The sequence below is a fragment of the Botryllus schlosseri genome, chromosome 10, assembly GCF_051294905.1.
Source record: "Botryllus schlosseri isolate E-star chromosome 10, Bs_hap1, whole genome shotgun sequence".
NCBI lineage: Eukaryota > Metazoa > Chordata > Ascidiacea > Stolidobranchia > Styelidae > Botryllus > Botryllus schlosseri.
Window position 1 is genome coordinate 24,189,391 of NC_137245.1, and position 18,243 is coordinate 24,207,633.

Genomic DNA, 18,243 nt, shown 5'->3' on the forward strand with positions numbered 1-18,243 from the left:
ATAGTATCTTTGCTCTTGTAACGACTGGGGCCGGGGACTCTGGAGTCGGGACATTATTGGTTACTTTCTCAATTTCAAGTTGTCGGAGTCCAGAGGTGCTCAGAAATAGATTAATTCTGCTGTTTAGAGTACTCAAGAAGGTTTCACCTATACTTGCAGTCACCTCCAGTTTTAGACTACTTCCAATTCTAGGTGAATCTTTACAATGTGGATCTGGAAAACCAGAGATTAGTTTGGAGACAAGTTTACACCACTTTTATTCGTAGGAAAGGACCTTCTACATTTTTGTCTTTGATGTTTTTGCGGCATATACACTGATCCATGATATACAACCGCACGATCTGTGCATCTGCATATGCATACCACGAGTGCACGATGTGCATATGCCGCTGGACAAGGAAGGTACAGATGAAGCCTTGTAAGGCTTTCTAAGTCTTACTACCCATCCATGCTATCGCAGTAATGCAGAGTGCCGGTAAGTCATGGATACCAGTGTTATGAATTAGGTCTTTGGTCTGACCCTACCGCGGATTGAATCCACGACCTACCGATCAAGAAGTCGGAAGCTTCACCGATACGTTATCTTGTTCTAGATCGGTAGGTCGTGGGTTCGAACCCCGGCCGGGTCAGACCAAAGACCTGATTAGTAATACTGGTATCCATGACTTCCCTGCTTGGCGCTCATGCATTACTGGGACAGCATGGAGGGGTGGTGCATGACTTAGAAAGCCGTAAAGGCTATATCTGCACTTCCTTGTCCAGCGGCATATGCACATCATGCACTCATGGTATGCATATGCTATGCACAGATCGTGTGTATGTGTATCATGAGTCGGTGTATATGCCGAAAAAAACATCAAGGACAAAAATAAACTACGTCCTTTCCTTTCTGCATGGCGCACTTGACATACTGACAGTAATAATTAAGCTACTACGCATACGCACAAAGTGTCTTACATTATCGCATACTTACAAGTCACCGTTGCCGTGCACGTCGCCGTAGATTTGCGGTATTGTAGTAAATCCCATTGAATACATGATGATACTGTGCAGCGCCACGATCACAGCTGGCCCGCCCCATCCCAACAGGAAATAAACAGTGAAAGTCTGCTCCGGGGCGTTGGCGCTCATGATCATAACCTGGGCAAGTAAATGCGATTTTCAGTTGTAGGTTTTAGAACGCGAGTTACCAAAGTGGGGGCCATGAGCCTTTTTCAGAGCGGTCATGAAAAAAACTTGAAGAGAAGTATCATTTCTTAGTCTACTCCGCTATAAAAAGGACATAAATAACAATTAAAAAATATGAATACTACAAGTTAAAAAAAGCTACATTTTGAACTTGACTTCGATTTCAATGTTTTTACTTTTAGATTATAATTATTTTAAAATGTGCGCTACCCCTGCTAAAAAGAAGAAAGTATGATGAAAGTTATCTGAAGGAGTGTGTAAGCCATAATGTTGCTGTTTGTGGTATGCATGGTGTTTGTCGACTACTGTGGTCATTTACACCAGGCCAATTGTCTGCATTTTTATTCTGTAGCTGCCGACTTGTAGCGTGGCCCACTTCTAGGCTTCTATAAGACACCGCATACACGAATGATATGGCGTGGACGAACCTAGATAAACCTCCATCACTTAGGTAGCCACAATGTGTTTTATGTTGTACAGTACTGACTGAAGAGCTTCTTGGAGGTACACAACTTCAATATACAATTGAATAGTATATTCATATTGAAATGAACCCTAATATGACACTCGTCAGGGGTAATCGTCAGCAGCTAGTGGAGAATTGGAAAGAACATTGTATATCAGCAATCGTATCGTACTAACTGAATGAACATAGTGTTTAAAAGGTTGAAAAAAATAGGGGTCATTGAGTTTTGAAATAGGGGGCATTAACCACTGTTTTCGACCATGCAGAAAACCGAACGCGCGAGTACCTTCCAAATGTTTATCGCTTGCACCAGGGTCCAGGTGAATTGCGCGGTCCAAAAGTAGTGCAGGAAAATGCCGATTGTAGCGCAGCCTTCTGCGTTTGCGTCCTCGCTGGCGAGAGTGCTGACCACGAAGAATATCTGTAAACGTCAAGACTCAGGAAAATTGGAAGGGCAAGTGCGATTTGAGGTGTCCGCAAAAATGTTGGAGGATTCCACTTTTCCGTTTTAGAAAAAAATACAGTCACTGACATTGGGGGTGTAGCGGTGGAAGAAGGGCGCTTTGTTATTAGAGTACTCCAATCTGAATGGAGTACAAATTGTAGTGATTCGAGTAGAATAGTGAGAGACGGCATTTTGAAGTACTGAAATTGCACACTCATACCTATAAGTTATTTTTTCAACAAGAATTATCGTTTTGATACCGTGTTCCCACTGCAGAACGATAGTACCACAGCATCCAAAACTTGTAGTAGTACAATACAGTAGGTGTAACTAGCATTATTTTCTATATAATTGCATAAAAGCTGTGTATATTGAAAATTCAACGCAGCTATAAACTGGTCTTTCGAGAGTAGAGTCGGAAAATGACCTTTTTCTTTTTTTTACTCAACCCAATGACATTAGCGGTATAAATTCGAAAATCACCGGTTTTCTCGTACGCTTTAGTAACTTTTGCAGCCTGTGAAAAGTGTCATCCTTTACAGATCTCAAAATACCGTAACGCTACCCAACATTCACTCTAAACGATCCTAATATGACACCATAATGAGTGGTACTGGAATGATTGACTCGATACGGAATCAAGTCATATTCATGAGCCTAACGCTCCCAACAACAATTCTCAATCCCTTATGAAATTATGACTTCAAAATGGAACACATGCTAGAGATACCTGCGACATCCCACACGCGAAAAGCGTATGCATCAGCAGTCTCGCGGAGAAGGTGTTGTCCTTCGAGCAGACGTGATATCCGAATATCGTGATCGCGACGGCCACCGCGCAAATAAAGCACGACACGTAGGTGGCCTCGTTATATCCCGCCAGGTTATCGGTGGGACCGCGCACGGCATACACGGACATGTGATGACACGCGCAATCCACGTAATTCTCGGTGTCGTATTCTACAGAACATGTATCCGATCGGCTGAGCCAACCGTTCGAAGCCTGGAAATTGAAGGGTTGCTTTGTAATAAAAAATACTGATAGACATAAATCATTTAGCACTGGAAGTAGTCGGTAATGAAGTATTTCTACTTTTTGGAGTACTCAAGTAGATTTTGCCCACCTACACTACTAACTTGAGTGGTTACGTTTTTAGAATACTTCCACTTTTGCATGAAGTTTTCAGGCAAATTACTTACTTTTAGAATTTGGATTTTGAACAGTACAAAGTAATTGTTTTGACATCACTCTGCATAATGAGTGAAATTTTGGAAAGAGCTGCCTCAAATAGACCCTGAATCACGATAACTGAAAACATAGTATCATGAGTAGGGCGATTGTTTTTGACATGTCAAAAAAGTCTATAATTTGTCAAAATTGTAGCGTTAGGTCAAAAAATTGTCAAAATTGTTTACAAAGTCAAATTTTTTCGACCTTCATTTCGTTTGTACCGTAGATGTTTGCACTGTTGGTGAACTTATTATTTTAAATTTTAGATTTTGTGGCCTACCGTTGTAGACGGCCCATTGTCTGCTCATTGCGAATCAAAAACGGTCGAATGGAATAAATCGGTTGAAATGGTGTTATAGTTATGCTCAACGTACCGCAATATCCTAACTACTTCATAACGACAGACAGTTCAAACCAAAAATGAAGATAAGTAATACAATTTGAACATACATATGCGTGAACATACCTAATTTACATACACGAAGGGGAAATTTTGTCGAAATTGAGTTTTTTTTAAGGTGAGAAAATGTCGAAATCAAGTTTTTTAGGTCAAAATCTTTCGGTTTTTAGGAAAAATGGCGCTAATCATGAGCCATTTATTTGCAATAGTTCCAAAGATAAATCTTGCAATTTCAAAAGTAGCCACCTCCGTCTGACTGCTAAAAGTATGTGACCCCTCGATTATATCTACCTTTGAAACTACTTACTGAAGCACTTATCTGACCAAGTGACTATACATCACCACTTGTTAAGAAGGCCTAAGTAATTTTTACATTACTTGGGTATCGCTGCTTCTATTTGTAATCGAATAGAACTTCTATTCTACTTGAATAGCAACGATGGCCAGTTTGACCACATCTATTTAGCAACATACCTCGTTCCATATGACACATTCGGCGCCTTTAGGCGATATCCTAGCGTCTTTTGTATACACACGATAGCGCACGGGGCTGATGAGATTCGACATGGTATGACCGTCGATGCTAACTGAGAACAGCTTGTTACTCATAGCGCCCTGGATGATAAATTATATGCATTATATAGCTATGTGAGCAGTGTATTTTTCTAAATAAAACTCACTGTCTCTCCCGACACGGAATACCAAGATTGACTGGCGTATTCGATGAAAGCGATGTCGTAGCATGTGGGGTTGGCTGAGCTAACGCCGGTAGCTTGCACATCCAGCAAATCTACTGGGATCTGTAAAAGGTAATTCCTGTGATTCCGAATGGGGTAATATTACACGACCAATTTTTGTAATGGCAATCAGAAGCAATCGACATGAACTAGCGCTAGCCTGCCCATTGTAATCGATGATCAATTACTCACGGCTTTAAAATGTGGATTTCTCAATTTACTTTCGTGAGATACAAGGTGGAGATTTTGGCTTGTGGTCATAAACAATAATCCCAATTATAACATAGGTTTGGTTGCTTTTATAACTTGGATTGAGAGGTCTGGTTAGTATTGATGCCATCAATCTTATTGGTGAAATGTGGAATTGTTAATCGATTTTGTGTGATTGTGACACGAAGTGAAGATTTTGGTTGCGACGTTGCGACTTCGACTAGTAATAAAGGACTTTTAAAACCGAATTTGACGGAATTTGAAAGTGCCGAATGTCGAGTTTGTGTCAAAAGAAACCCAAGTGTCAAAATTGAATTGGTGATTTTAACAAGTCGTTGAGAAGCACCAGACTAGAGTACTTCCGTTTCTAAGCCAAAGCAGTCTGAAAACCAACCAAATTGGTTACGGAATTAGTGAATATCGCCTTGAAAAGCCAGGGATATCTACAACTTCTAGATATCCCTGTGAAAAGCATTACTGACCGACGGTAGTAGCAAACCATACCTGAAAGTAGTCCTGCGACTCCCGCCCGACCAACTTATACCCGTTGATAACCTCCGGGTACCATCTCGCGCTCTGCAGCGCGGCATGAGAACATTTTCCCAACGACGTCATCACCGAGTCGTCAGCCTTGCATTCCGTTCCGGTCACGAGAGAGAATACGAATTGCTCGAAAGTACCGCCGAATGCCGTGTACCCCATCACAGCGTCACCGCGATTCGGGTCAAGCAACTAAAGAGAGAGAGAGAGAGAGAGGATATGTATTTCTCAACCACAGAAATCAGTAATGTAGATAACAAAATTTGTTGGGTGATATACAGATAAATAGATCTAATTATAATTGTCAGTTCACCAATAATCGGGGTTGCAATGACTCGAGTCACGATTTTCTGAGGACTTGACTCGAGTGATTTTCTCAAACTACAGAAATGACTCGACTCGATACGATCTGTGTATTGACTCGACTTGGCATTGAGTCATTGTGCATGACTCGAGATTCAGACGGCCAAGACCGACATTTCATTGTAATTTCGAAGAATAGTAAAGAAACCACACTCTTGGGATTTCGCCTATTGGTACTGGTACTTGAAAACGCGACCAGAAACTGCTAAAAGTGAGGAAAATTAGTACATTATAAATGCCAACAACTCGATATCACCAAACAGAGTTATAAAAAGTGGGTTTAACAAGACTTTAACCGGAAACTGAGCAGTCAACACAGTGACTTGGACTCGGACTCGAGTCATTATCCCATGACTCGGACTCGACCCTCTGCTCGCTGACTTGGACTCGAACTTGACTCGGTGGTGAATTGAAAATGACTCGACTTGACTCGAGTCAAAACTATAAAAGTGAGATTGACTTGTGACTCAGGTTAATTGAAAAGAATTAGAGATTGAATGAATAAAATATGGTCTACGGTAGCATGAAAAGATCTCATACTTTGCAAAACAAGTCGTAGACCGCTTCTTGGATATGCACAGGCAGTTTTCTTCTTCGGCCTTCTCCCACAATTTCCTTCAATATCGAGTGGAAGATATCGACTTGTTCCACCGTCATGGGCTCGTTGGCTAGAGCGTCTAGCTGCGCAGATACGGTCTGCACCACAGAATCGTCAAGATTCTAGAAGCGACACAAAATTGGGTTACTCAAGAATATTTTGCCAGTTTGGGCTACTTATTAGTGTGGATATGATTTTAAAGAACTTGTAATTTTACTACACAGTTTTCAGGTGTTTAGGTGAAGCATTATTCTCAGGCGTGGTCTACAGATTTGTAATTATAACCAGAGGTGGTCAGTAACGAAGTACTTCTACTTTTTGGAAGTACTTAAGTAGTTTTCCTCTACTTCTGGCACTTACTCAAGTAGATCTGATTTTCTCTACTTCTACTTCGCAATATTTTGTGATCTACCTACTTACTTTTTGCTATTTTCGGTTTGTCAAGTAGAAGTAGTTTAATCCCCCAATACGAAAGATGGCCTGATATAGTTTTCACTTTTTAGAAGTGGTACTTGTATTTCACTTTCAATTGCGAGTATCATACTTTGAGTTCTAATTACTTGCAGTTCTTTGTCTGCAGAACATACATGTTGAAGCATAAAAGCAAGTGTAGTAATGCCTCTATTTTCCGAAAATATAACTACACTAAATATAACTTTTACGATCCACAATATTTGTTATTAACGTTTACTAATCGCGCAAAGTGATGACACTGTATCCGATAAAACTCATACGTATTGCTCTTCGCCTAAACTTGGGACATTATAATATGGGGTATGGCGCCATTCCATGATATTCTCTAAAACGTAGTCATCTAGTAAACAAACGGTTAGCATCGCGTTTTCATATCAATACCTTAAATTGCATCCCATAATGCGAAAAAAATGCTTGTTCTGTCGAAAATTGATACCTCATGGGATGCATCAATACGAAGCAAGCTCGCACCTTCCGCATAGCTCAATTCACAACTTTTGACAGTCCATGCGAACGAATTAAGACTGTTTTCAAAACTACTTACTTACATGAGTAGATTTAAAGTCAGTCAATTCTACTTCTACTTCAAGTAGTTTTAGATTGCTTATTGAAGAAGTACTTCTACTCGTTCTTGAGTAGATTTTTTCGTGGCTACTTCTACTGCTACTTGAGTAGCTTTCTTGACTATTTTAACCAACTCTGACGTTAACGCAAATAGGTCTCGCGATAACGCATATTGCGATTACATACCGAACCATAAAAAAGCAGAACTTCGCATGTTGTGTAACGAATGAAGCACGCAATGCAATATTTCCCAAAACTTCTACACAATATTGGAAATCCCAAACGAGCAAGATTAAGATTTTACTACCTGTTCAGACGTGTTTGATCCAACTTTGGAGCCGAGATTGGGTTATAGATTTCGAAACTTGACGTAAGACTACGTAAGTCGTGATAAGAGAAATCCTGGATTTGACCCATATTTTCAATTGGATTCAAAGTTTTGCATTTCAATCATTACTATAGGATAGACTGGCAATGAAATTTACACTATCGAATAAATACCTGCTGCATAGCTTCGTACACTCGCCACACTCTTTTAGTGTTGTCGTTACTGACGATGGTCACGTTGGCCGTGCTGTACAGCTCGTTCAATTGACCGTAGCCCTCCACAGCGAGCAATTTGACTTGAAATATTTGCGGCAATGGGTTCGGCGATGAGGTCTCCGTATGCAGCGGTATGTTTATGAATGCTTCTTCCTGCAGCGAGCATTAAAGGCGATTGCTTACAGTAATATATAGAATTATAGTTCGGAATATCCCAGATTGCTTGTAACACGGTACATCAATGATGTTATCAAGATAATTTGGATACGCAGCAGCGGTCAAAGTAATCAGCATTGCTACTCCAGTAAAATTAGAATAATAAGGTCTAAAATGCAGTGTAGAAAAGAAGTAGATTTAGTCAAGCGGGCGCATGCTTTTAGCAGTTAGTGGGAGGCAGCTGTAAATTGTTTCTTCACGACTAATGCAAAATGACAGATTATACATAAATAAGTGTGATTTGAGATAAAATATCCCGTTAACGTGACAGAGGGGCCATTTCATCTATTTCTTGTGACAAATTCACTCATAAAACTAATGCAAACACATCTACTTGTCAAAATCGAAAGTGTAAAAAGTATGAAGTTTTTCCTAGAAAACCTACAGGTAGAATTGGAGGTAGCATAAAAATATAACCACACAAGTAAGAAGCGAAGAATGAAATCCTGATTATTATTATTACTTCCTAGCCCCATTTACATTCTCTTAGTGACCGACCTACCATATCTGACGTTGCTGATGAATTCTGTCGATTTGACTCAATCCAGCAAAAAAATCATGTACAGACCATCCTCTCGATACTATATTGGTACATCTGACGCAGGGTTGTAATGACTCGAGTCACGATTTTCTGATGACTCGACTTGACTAGAGTCTTTTTCTCGAAATACGGAAATGACTCGACTCGAGTCAATATGTCTATTGACTCGACTTGGACTCGAGTCATTGCGCATGACTCGAACCAAGTCATTTGACTCGAGACTCAGACTCCCAAGAACGACATTTTATTGTAATTTCGAAGAATAGTCAAGTGACCACCCTAATGGGGCTTCGTCTATTGGTACTGGTACTTCAGAAATGCGACCAGAAACTATTAAAAGTGGAGAAATTTAGTAAATCATAAATGCGAACCATTCGATATCACCGAACAGAGTTATAACAGTGGGTTTAACAAGACTTTAACTGGAAACTGAGCAGTCAACACAGTGACTTGGACTCGGACTCGAGTCATTATCCCATGACTCGGACTCGAACCTCTGCTCGACGACTTGGACTCGGACTTGACTCGTGACTCGAAGCCTTGTGACTTGGTTACAACCCTGATCTGAGGCGAATGCAACAGCATTGGTTTCAAAACTAAATTTAGTGTCATAAATCTATGATAACTATATGCTAAATGGTTTGGCACATCCGAAAAGGAAATCACATCCTACAAGTATTTTAATTATCAACGCCAACTTACAAGTTCGAGAAAATTCACATATCTTACAAAATATTCAGTTTTTGTAACGATACTAGCAGATATTTAGATATCTACACCAAGCCAAATTTTCAGTAGCACGTAATCGAATTCTCTAGGTGGCTGCGCCGCACAGTTACCTGTCCTGGTATGAACTCAACCAGTTTCTCCGTGTCGACGTAGTCGAGGTCGGCCATGGCAGGGTACAAAGTGGTCCCGGCCACGTTGTTTGTGCTTTTCAGTTGGCGCGTCGCGTAGCGCAAGGACGCACGGAACCGCTTACCCCCTCTTCGTTCTACAGTTAGTCCAACGCCAGCGTTACCTTTGCTTATAACAGGGAGTCTGAATTCGAAACAGGCATTTAATGCCATGTCGGCAATGATAATTACAGTTCCTTAATGCTGTCACCCAGGTTTGCAATGACTTGAGTCCGACTCGAGTCACGATTTTTTGGTGACTCGACTTGACTCGAGTCATTTTTTAAAACGCGTATAGTGACTCGATTTGAGTCACCTGATACTTGGAAAATAGGGCCCGAAATTCTGGTGACGTCATATTTTGTGGTACGATTGTTGATATACGATGTTCTTTTGAATTCTCTACTAGTCGCTGACGTTTACCCCTGACGAGTGTCAGCCGAAATACTCGGGTTCACTTCAATATGAATATACTATTCAATACATTGAAGTTCTGTACCTCCAAGAAGCTGTACAAAATCCAAAGTAAACCATGAGCTTAATATTACGTGCGAAAGCTAAGTTCCATGATTTTGAATCGATATATAATTTCATTTATTATTTCTCTAATCAATGGTAACAGATCTGCCGCACCGACGATACAGTCGACATGGGCGGTGGTTTGGAAGTTGGGGTAGCATACCTTGATTGTAAGCTGTATTGAAACAGTCCGAAAGGGTGATCGCTCTCGGCCACGGTAACATTTGTGTATCGACGATTACCGTCGACCCGAGCCCCAGCCCCGACTTCATAAATATCCACCAGAAACCAGCTTTCAAACTCGGCGATCTAGATATATTCAAAGGTATGATTGATCAAGTAGCGTCAATACATTATTATTTATGTGACGAAAATCTCACATTATCATCTCGCAGTGTGACGCGGATCACACAGTCCTTGGCGGCGCTCGCGCAGGACACGACTCCTGACGTCTCCTGCAGCTGCTCGACGAGATTGATGCGTCCGTTGGCGGTCGATCTGAAAGACCACAGTATTCGAGTCAAAATGCAACAAAAAGTCAATGCGAGAGAAAATCTGTTACTGCCAACCGTGTAAATCAATAACGTACAAAACAAAAATGAAATTGGGTGAAACGCGATATACATATATGTCAGGTATGGACGGTGGGCTCGATATAACTGAGTCACAAAGGCCGATACATCCAGGTCTGGAGAATCTTTCTACAGAAGGAGTTACACTCATAACTAACATAAATACCAAACCAACGAAGGAAAAGAAACACGGCATCAAGGAAAATTGTTAAAAAATAAAGGAATTAAATAAGGCAAATTCAATTTAGCGGTAGCCGGAGAACAGAGAGTTAAGACATTGTTTTCTAAACGAGTTGTAGGCCACTCTTTGACAGTTTCTTATTACACTTGTACCATTGTAAAGAACGCCTACCGTAGAACATGATCTCTCAACTGCGATATCATGCAACAAATACGTACCACACTTCTAAATGAATTAAAAATTTGATGTTTATTTCTCTAATTAATGGACAAGCACCACTGCTGTAGAACAAAAATTTTTGAAAACAATTAATTTTTCAAGCTTCTCCCTTAAAACCTTAATGATGCACACGAAACATTACCCTTCGTTGATGGAGTCCAGACTAGGAACAGCCCGCCACTTGATGTCGACATCGCCGAAAGCTGCTTGTCGAGTCGCTACCAGGTCAAGAGAACGTAACGCTGTATCTTCATGTATCACCGATCCTGTATTAAAGAATGGCGTAGATGTGGTCAAAGTATTCAGTGTTGCTACGAGAGTAGAAGTAGCGATTTATGAGACATATCAAAACTACTCAAATTGGAAGTAGAAAGAACGGTCTGCATACACGAGTGGGCTAGTTTCAAAAAGTACACCCTGTCTAGGGGATACCTTTAGCAGGTAATCGAAGGTGGATACTTTTGAAATTACAAGATGTATCTTTGCGACTAACGAGTAATGACACAAAAAATAGTCAAAATCTGCAAAAATATTTTCAGTTACCGTTATGCAGGGCAGGGTTGTAATGACTCGAGTCACGATTTATTGGTGACTCGACTTGTACTCGAGTCCTCGTGCATGACTCGAGCCACTACTCAAGACTAGGACGGCCAAGACAGATATTTTATTGAAATTTCCAAGAATAGTGAAGTTACCCATTATTGGTATTTCGTCTATCAGTCCTGATACTTGGAAAATAGGGCCAGAAGCTGTTAGGATTGAGGAAAATTACGATGTTATGAATGCCATTTTATGTCACTCGTGCAGAGTTCAAAAAAGAGGGTTGTATCAGATTGAACTCAAAACTGAACAATGACTTGGATTCGAGTCACAACTATATGACTCGGACTCGACCCTTTACTCACTGCATTGGACTCGGACTTGACTCGGTGGAGTATTGAAAATGCGGTATCGGAAATCGAAACAGAATTTTGACATTGCTCCTACCTTCTTTAGACGCAAATCCGATAACTCCGTTTGGAAAGTCGTTCGGTAAAATGGTAACTTTCATAATGGCGCCGGGTTCCGTTTCATCGATATCTCCGAGTTTAGCGCCGCCCGTCGGAGAATGCAGAAAAACGAAAAAAGCTTCCGCGGGTTCCGACTCTTCATCGTCCAGTATCACGACAGGCACTTGAACTTCCGTTCTCCGTTCCTGTATATCGAAAGATATCTCGAAATGAATGAAAAATAGCAAAGAACGGTATCAAATCACGTCACGGACTGTGTAATTTGTTATGTAACAATGGAGGCAAACAAGGTTTGAACTATACTATACAAAAACAGTAACACAGAAGTTGCATATGACAAATACATACACAAGAGCATACCATACTAACGTGCCATTTGCAAGTTATAGAAAACTTATTTGAATCTGAATAAACTAGGATCTGTGAGTTTGAATTCCATCTTCCAGCTTCAACCTTACCATTTTCTTACACTACGATCTAAACCAGTGGTTCTCAACCTTTTTAGCTTCGCGGACCCCTTTTGACCGTCACGGACCCTCACGGACCCCCTAAAGTTTTAGTTCAATTTTAGCTCTATTATGGAGCAACCTTCATCTGTCTCGTGCAAATATGAACTGTAGGCTTGTGATAAACAGCAAAATAATGATTTTTCTTAAAATAACATCATACTGTTTATGTAGAAATTGGTGGACTTTTATTATATCAAAGCTAATTTTGCTGCTGACTTTCTTGAAGCACGTGGTCGTGTCTTGAAAATCCGCGTCTTCGGTTTGATATGAACGAGTGCCAAAAACCATTTTCGCGGAGATAGATGAAGGCTAATGCAATATTAACGCATAACGCTTCCGACGATACTTTTGGCGTGATCGCAACATTTATGACACCCAAATGAAGAAATATATATTTTATGAACATATGACGTCCAGCATCTAGCGCAGGGACGGGCAACATACGGACCGTGGTCCGGATTCGGCCCGCAACGGCATTTTGATCTGCCCGCAGAGAGTTTCTACCGTCAAAGTGAAATCGTAATCAGAAAGTAGGCCTATAGACAAATTTTATGCGCCAAATAATGGATCCCAAGTTTTCCAACCCGAGAAAGACTGTCATGAAACGACTTGTTCTGTTCGGGTTTACTTATATATTTACGAGCAAACATTTTCGACCATGAACAATTCAACATTAACAAGACGAGGCTGCATACCAATATAACTGGTGATATGAATTTCAGGGTTGGGGCGTAATGCTTTGATAGCAACGAAACACTCCTTGTTCATAAAAAATTCAGCCTTGTTCATAAAAAATCCAGCTTTGTCGATAGGGCATCCGCAATAAGAATGCGCAAAATCTGATAGCCGAGCTTTAAGAGCAGGTATATCAATGTCTGATTTATGACGATAGTGTCAGCCAAACATATTCGGGTTCATTTCAATATGAATATAGCCTACTATTCAATTGAATATTGAAGTTCTGTACCTCCAAGAAGCTGCTCAAATACTGGTTACGTATATCATAGGATAAAATGGATTTTGTGGCGAGGTTTCAATCCCTGTATTGGGACAAATTAGGGAAATACTTCGGAAATTTTTATTTCAAACGACTGTTCTCTAATTTGATGAGACTGACAACTTCAAATCGAGAAGATTTCGCGGACATTACGAAGTCACCCTGATTGACGTTACTATCTCCATATTTTTATTTTTTTCCACGAACATTAACAAAACGTCTCTAAACAGAAATATGTTTGTATAATCAGGTCATTGGAAAATTGGCAATGAAAATGAATTTCCACACTACGATAGTTCATGTCAGACGATTATTATGATGATATGAGTCATGAGGTTTTAGCAGTTGTGGTGCGAAACTGCCTCTTGCTTTCTCAAATTGAAAAATGAAATAAAAATTACGTTATCAACCATTTTAAAAATTTAGAGGTCTCGCGGACCCCCTGAAATTGCTTCGCGGACCCCTAGGGGTCCGCGGACCCCCGGTTGAGAACCGCTGATCTAAACCATGTTTGTTGCCATTGTTTCGTTACCAATAACACGGTGTCTGATTTCAACTGTGTTTTCAATTTTTGCTGTTATAAATCAACCTCCAGTTAGGGGGGAATTGATGTGGTTTTTAAGCCCACAGCGAGCGACAGGAGAAACCCCGGTTGGAATCTCGGCAGTAGCACATTTGGTAATGCCGGAGGTTTATCATGGTTCCTGTTCGTTACATTGCAACGGTCATTGCGAATCTCATGCAGATAAATGATATCGAACCATTGAATATATCAGTGTTGGATACGACAAAATCACGAAGTTACATACTCGGAACGTGACGTTTATCCGACGGACTTGGTAATCCTCGTTTGCTGTGGCCCTTCTGCCGTCGTGCCGCGCAAGATAATTCTTGACGTCGCTCCTGAATTTGTTTTCCAGCTCTTCACGCGATATCGCGTCTCTCGTGTATTCGTTCTGCCATTCCTCTCCGCCACCTATCGTGCTTATGATAGCCGATACGTCGCCGTACGATCCCTCTGTACGAAATTCAACCGGATATAAAGCGATTTCGTAAACAAAGCAACTGCTAATGTCATCTACAGCAGAGATCTGGAACTTTTTTCAAAGAGCTGGGTAATATACAGAACAGGCTGAGACCGAGGGCCACAACCACAACTGCGCACCAGTACTTCGCTGACAATCGGACAGTTCTGAAGTATGTCAACATTGACGTTACAATACAAGCAGATTCTACTGAATTAATATAGTTAGCGCTCGAGATTACCGGGCTACGATATGATATATCAACTTTGCCTACCGTCACATGCCACTTCGTTTTAATTACTTGTCCTTTGCTGTTGTTTTCTGTCATTGAGTGTGCAATCTGCAAGTCTCCTATTGGTGTGTACTAGGTCAAGCTGGGTGTTTGACTGGAAGACTACTAGAAAGACTACTTTCGATTCTTTTTCTTCGAATTGACGAAATAATTATAATCTGATACTGACGGCCACGCATAGGATTTCTGGTATCTGCGGCCGATAAAATTTGTCGTCAGACCGTGCGTAGCAACCGTGAATGCGTGCAGCTAAACTTTAGGGTCATTGAATAAAATTTGTGGGAAATATTTGTGTGCAAAGTCAGCATAAGGCATGCGTGTTTGAGAGAGAGAGAGAGAATATAGTGTTTTTTGCTGTGTCTCTCAGCCCACTTGTGCTTCGAGTTCAATTGTTACGGGAGTATGCTAAATTAGAAGTCAACAAAGGATTTTTCAAGAATTGACAGGAGCCCTGCCAAGTGCTGAGACATGTAAAGCAAGAATTGTACCCGCGTGAACTACATGAAATCTTCTGACCAAATATACATCAACTTTCGTCACCTGTTCTCTGCACTGTTAGCATCACGACTACAATATGAGTGCCATCGTTACTCTGTTCGCTTACGACGACCTCCGATTGCGAAAACGTCAGTATGCCGTGCGCGTCTGCACTTTCTTCGATGATCACGCGGCTGGAGGCTTCTTCGTGTAGTATGCGTGGCGACAGGCCTGGAAAAGCGATAAATGCGATATCAAATGATTTTAAGCTACCGAACAACAATATGTATTTTAGAATCAAAATAAACTGAGTTCAATTGCAGTGGTTCCCAATGTCGGCGATATCGCCCACAGTGGGTGATTTTGAGCAACAAAGGGGCGAATATACCAAAGGGGGCGCAAATGATAAAACGTCCAGTGACATATATTTAATTACCACGTTAAAAAAATCAGAGTTGTAATGACTCGAGCCACGATTTTTTGGTGACTCGACTTGACTCATGTCGTTTTTTTCAAATGCGTAAAATGCCTCGACTCGAGTCAATTTTTGTATTGACTCGACTTGTGCTCGAGTCATTGTGCATGACTCGAACCAAGTCATATGACTCGAGACTAGGACGGCCAAGACAGACATTTCATTGTAACTTCGAAGAATAGTAAAGTCACCATCATTAATGGTATTTCGTCTATCGGTCCTGATCCTTAGAAAATAGGCCAGAAACTATTAAGACTGAGGAAATTACGATATTATGAATGCGAATTTTATCATTCGAGCAGAGTTGATAAAAGTGGGTTGAAGTGGCTTGAACTGAAAACTGAACTGTGAACATAATCACTTGGACTCGGACTCGAGTCAAAACACTATGACTCGGACTCGACCGTCTACTACCTGACTGGGACTCGGACTTGAATTGGTGGTGAATTGAAAATGACTCGACTTGACTCGAGTCAAAACTATAAAACGAGATTGACTTGTGACTCGGAACCTTGTGACTTGGTTACAACCCTGTTTGAAACAATTTACTTGAGTTCTTTTCAGACCTTCAGACCTAGGAATCGCTACTTCTAATTGTAGTTGAATAGAAATTTACGGCGTTGATTCAACTTTGACTTGAGTAAGAACACTGACTCATATTAGTTTTACTATTTCCGAATATTTCTCTGGAGATGGGGGCCAATTTGACGTGAGATGGCAAGCGATAAATTAGTGATGTAGAGAACAGGTGCGCTGGTGCATCGTCACCTTTATATAGTTGCATTTGCTCAGACACATCTGTGATATCCACCCGAAACTCTTTTCTCATTCCTGGCAGAATGTCTCGTATTAGCTTGACAGTGACGATGGCTTCTTGCTGCCCGCTCAGCAGACGCGTCCTGCCGTTGTTGACGGGGAAGTAGTCCTTGCCCGGGACGGCCGTTATGGGACTGGTCGAGTACATGACGTCGATATCGTACTGACTGCCGTAAAGCCTTTGGATGGTGAGAGAAACCTGCGATGGAATGAATATATTTAACTTCTAACTGAAATTTGCAATTTTGTGAGGAAGTGATATCTCGCGATGTTGGAAATTATACAAAAATAGCATTTCTGACGAAAATTACCAACTCATGATGTTGTGAAATGATAAGAAGTGCATTTTTAGCGAAAGTTCACCAACTTTTGATACTGAGAAATAATTAAAATAGCATTTTCCACAGACTCACAAACTCAAGATGAAGGGAAATGATGAAAAATAGTATTTCCAGCGTAACTTTACCACTCATGAGGTTGGAAAATGACAAAAATTCATTTTTGGGGAGTGTTAAAAATAGGGCAGGAATGCATATGCATCATTTCGAATTAAACAAACTTCATTTATTCGCGTGATTGGCGATTATCGTGGTGGTTGTATTGTAAGAAATTAAGATGTCCTTCATAAACGCAACTCCACAGTGAGCAGGTTGGTGCTACAATTCATTGTTGAACGCTCGTGAAAATATATCTTCTATTACAAATTGTTATCATCATTGGTTTATGAGCGATTTTTATCAGTTAAATACACCACGAAATGCGATACAATGAAAAGATAAAAAGATGGGAAGGTGTTAAAGCGACTTGGAGTAGTCTATGGAATCGGACACCCACCTTGGCCTAGGCGATGTGAAGAAAAGTAATGAATTAAAGAAGATAGCATAGAAAAAAGCAAGCCACAAGAAATGGGGTGGCATGTCATTAGAAATAATTATTCCGATGTACATTATTCCACATTGCTATCTCGGGATTATTCTGCAATAGACTGTTTGACGCACAGAGAATATACGATCGAAAATCCCAGCATAAATCAAATGTATCACCTCCGAGCTGTCCTCGGGTACTGCGATATGCTGCGAGGCCGCAGAAAATTTCACGACTCCGCAAGGTTCGATTTCCGTGAATTCGTGATTCTCCATAATGGTAGCCGTGCCTTCGCCATTCCGCCCGTCGACCTTCAACACGTGTGCTGCAAATGCCTGAGTTTCGGCAGAGTTCGGAAATAGCTGACGAGACATGAAAATTATATGTTAACGAAGGAGAAAGCGAAACAATATACGAAACCAGAAAAATGGATATCTCACCTCCCACGCAAAAAAGTGATGCCTCTCATTCCAAACAGCGGGTGTTATAATAATAAGGCATTCAAGATAACACAAGGACTAAATCCTAGCTGAGAATATCACTTCTAATCCCTACCTATTCAATCTAAATGCTTCTTTCACTTGCTATCACACTATTTTGAAATCGCTATTCTGTTCGGATGCACAGGTCACCACCATTTATAGTATCTATATAAAAATATCTATACATTTTCTACATTAAGCTTAAGCTATATGTTTGACTCAATTATTCAAATTTTCATGCCGGTAACATCATATTTGATGATATAATTGTTGATAAACAATGTTCTTTTCCATTCTCTAATAGCTGCTGACGACTATTTCTGACGAGTGTCAGCCGAAAATATGCGGGCTTATTTCAATATGAACATATTATTCAATAATCTATCTTCAAGC

At 40.6% G+C, this 18,243-nt stretch overlaps 1 protein-coding gene across 1 annotated transcript in view; it reads right to left on the reverse strand.

Moving 5' to 3' along the window:
• Positions 1-18,243, reverse strand: part of LOC145448355 (adhesion G-protein coupled receptor V1-like) — a 94,180-nt gene that overhangs the window by 3,426 nt on the left and 72,511 nt on the right. The window contains exons 95-111 of the mRNA XM_080326736.1: positions 17,548-17,730; positions 16,457-16,703; positions 15,277-15,444; positions 14,229-14,437; positions 11,891-12,098; positions 11,046-11,169; positions 10,312-10,429; positions 10,095-10,240; positions 9,356-9,557; positions 7,718-7,912; positions 6,121-6,300; positions 5,182-5,409; positions 4,411-4,530; positions 4,205-4,345; positions 2,830-3,102; positions 1,941-2,075; positions 974-1,140 (exon numbers count right to left, since the gene is read on the reverse strand). Coding sequence (XP_080182862.1) covers positions 974-1,140; positions 1,941-2,075; positions 2,830-3,102; positions 4,205-4,345; positions 4,411-4,530; positions 5,182-5,409; positions 6,121-6,300; positions 7,718-7,912; positions 9,356-9,557; positions 10,095-10,240; positions 10,312-10,429; positions 11,046-11,169; positions 11,891-12,098; positions 14,229-14,437; positions 15,277-15,444; positions 16,457-16,703; positions 17,548-17,730 — 3,044 coding nt within the window. The remainder of the gene's footprint in view (positions 1-973; positions 1,141-1,940; positions 2,076-2,829; positions 3,103-4,204; positions 4,346-4,410; positions 4,531-5,181; positions 5,410-6,120; positions 6,301-7,717; positions 7,913-9,355; positions 9,558-10,094; positions 10,241-10,311; positions 10,430-11,045; positions 11,170-11,890; positions 12,099-14,228; positions 14,438-15,276; positions 15,445-16,456; positions 16,704-17,547; positions 17,731-18,243) is intronic.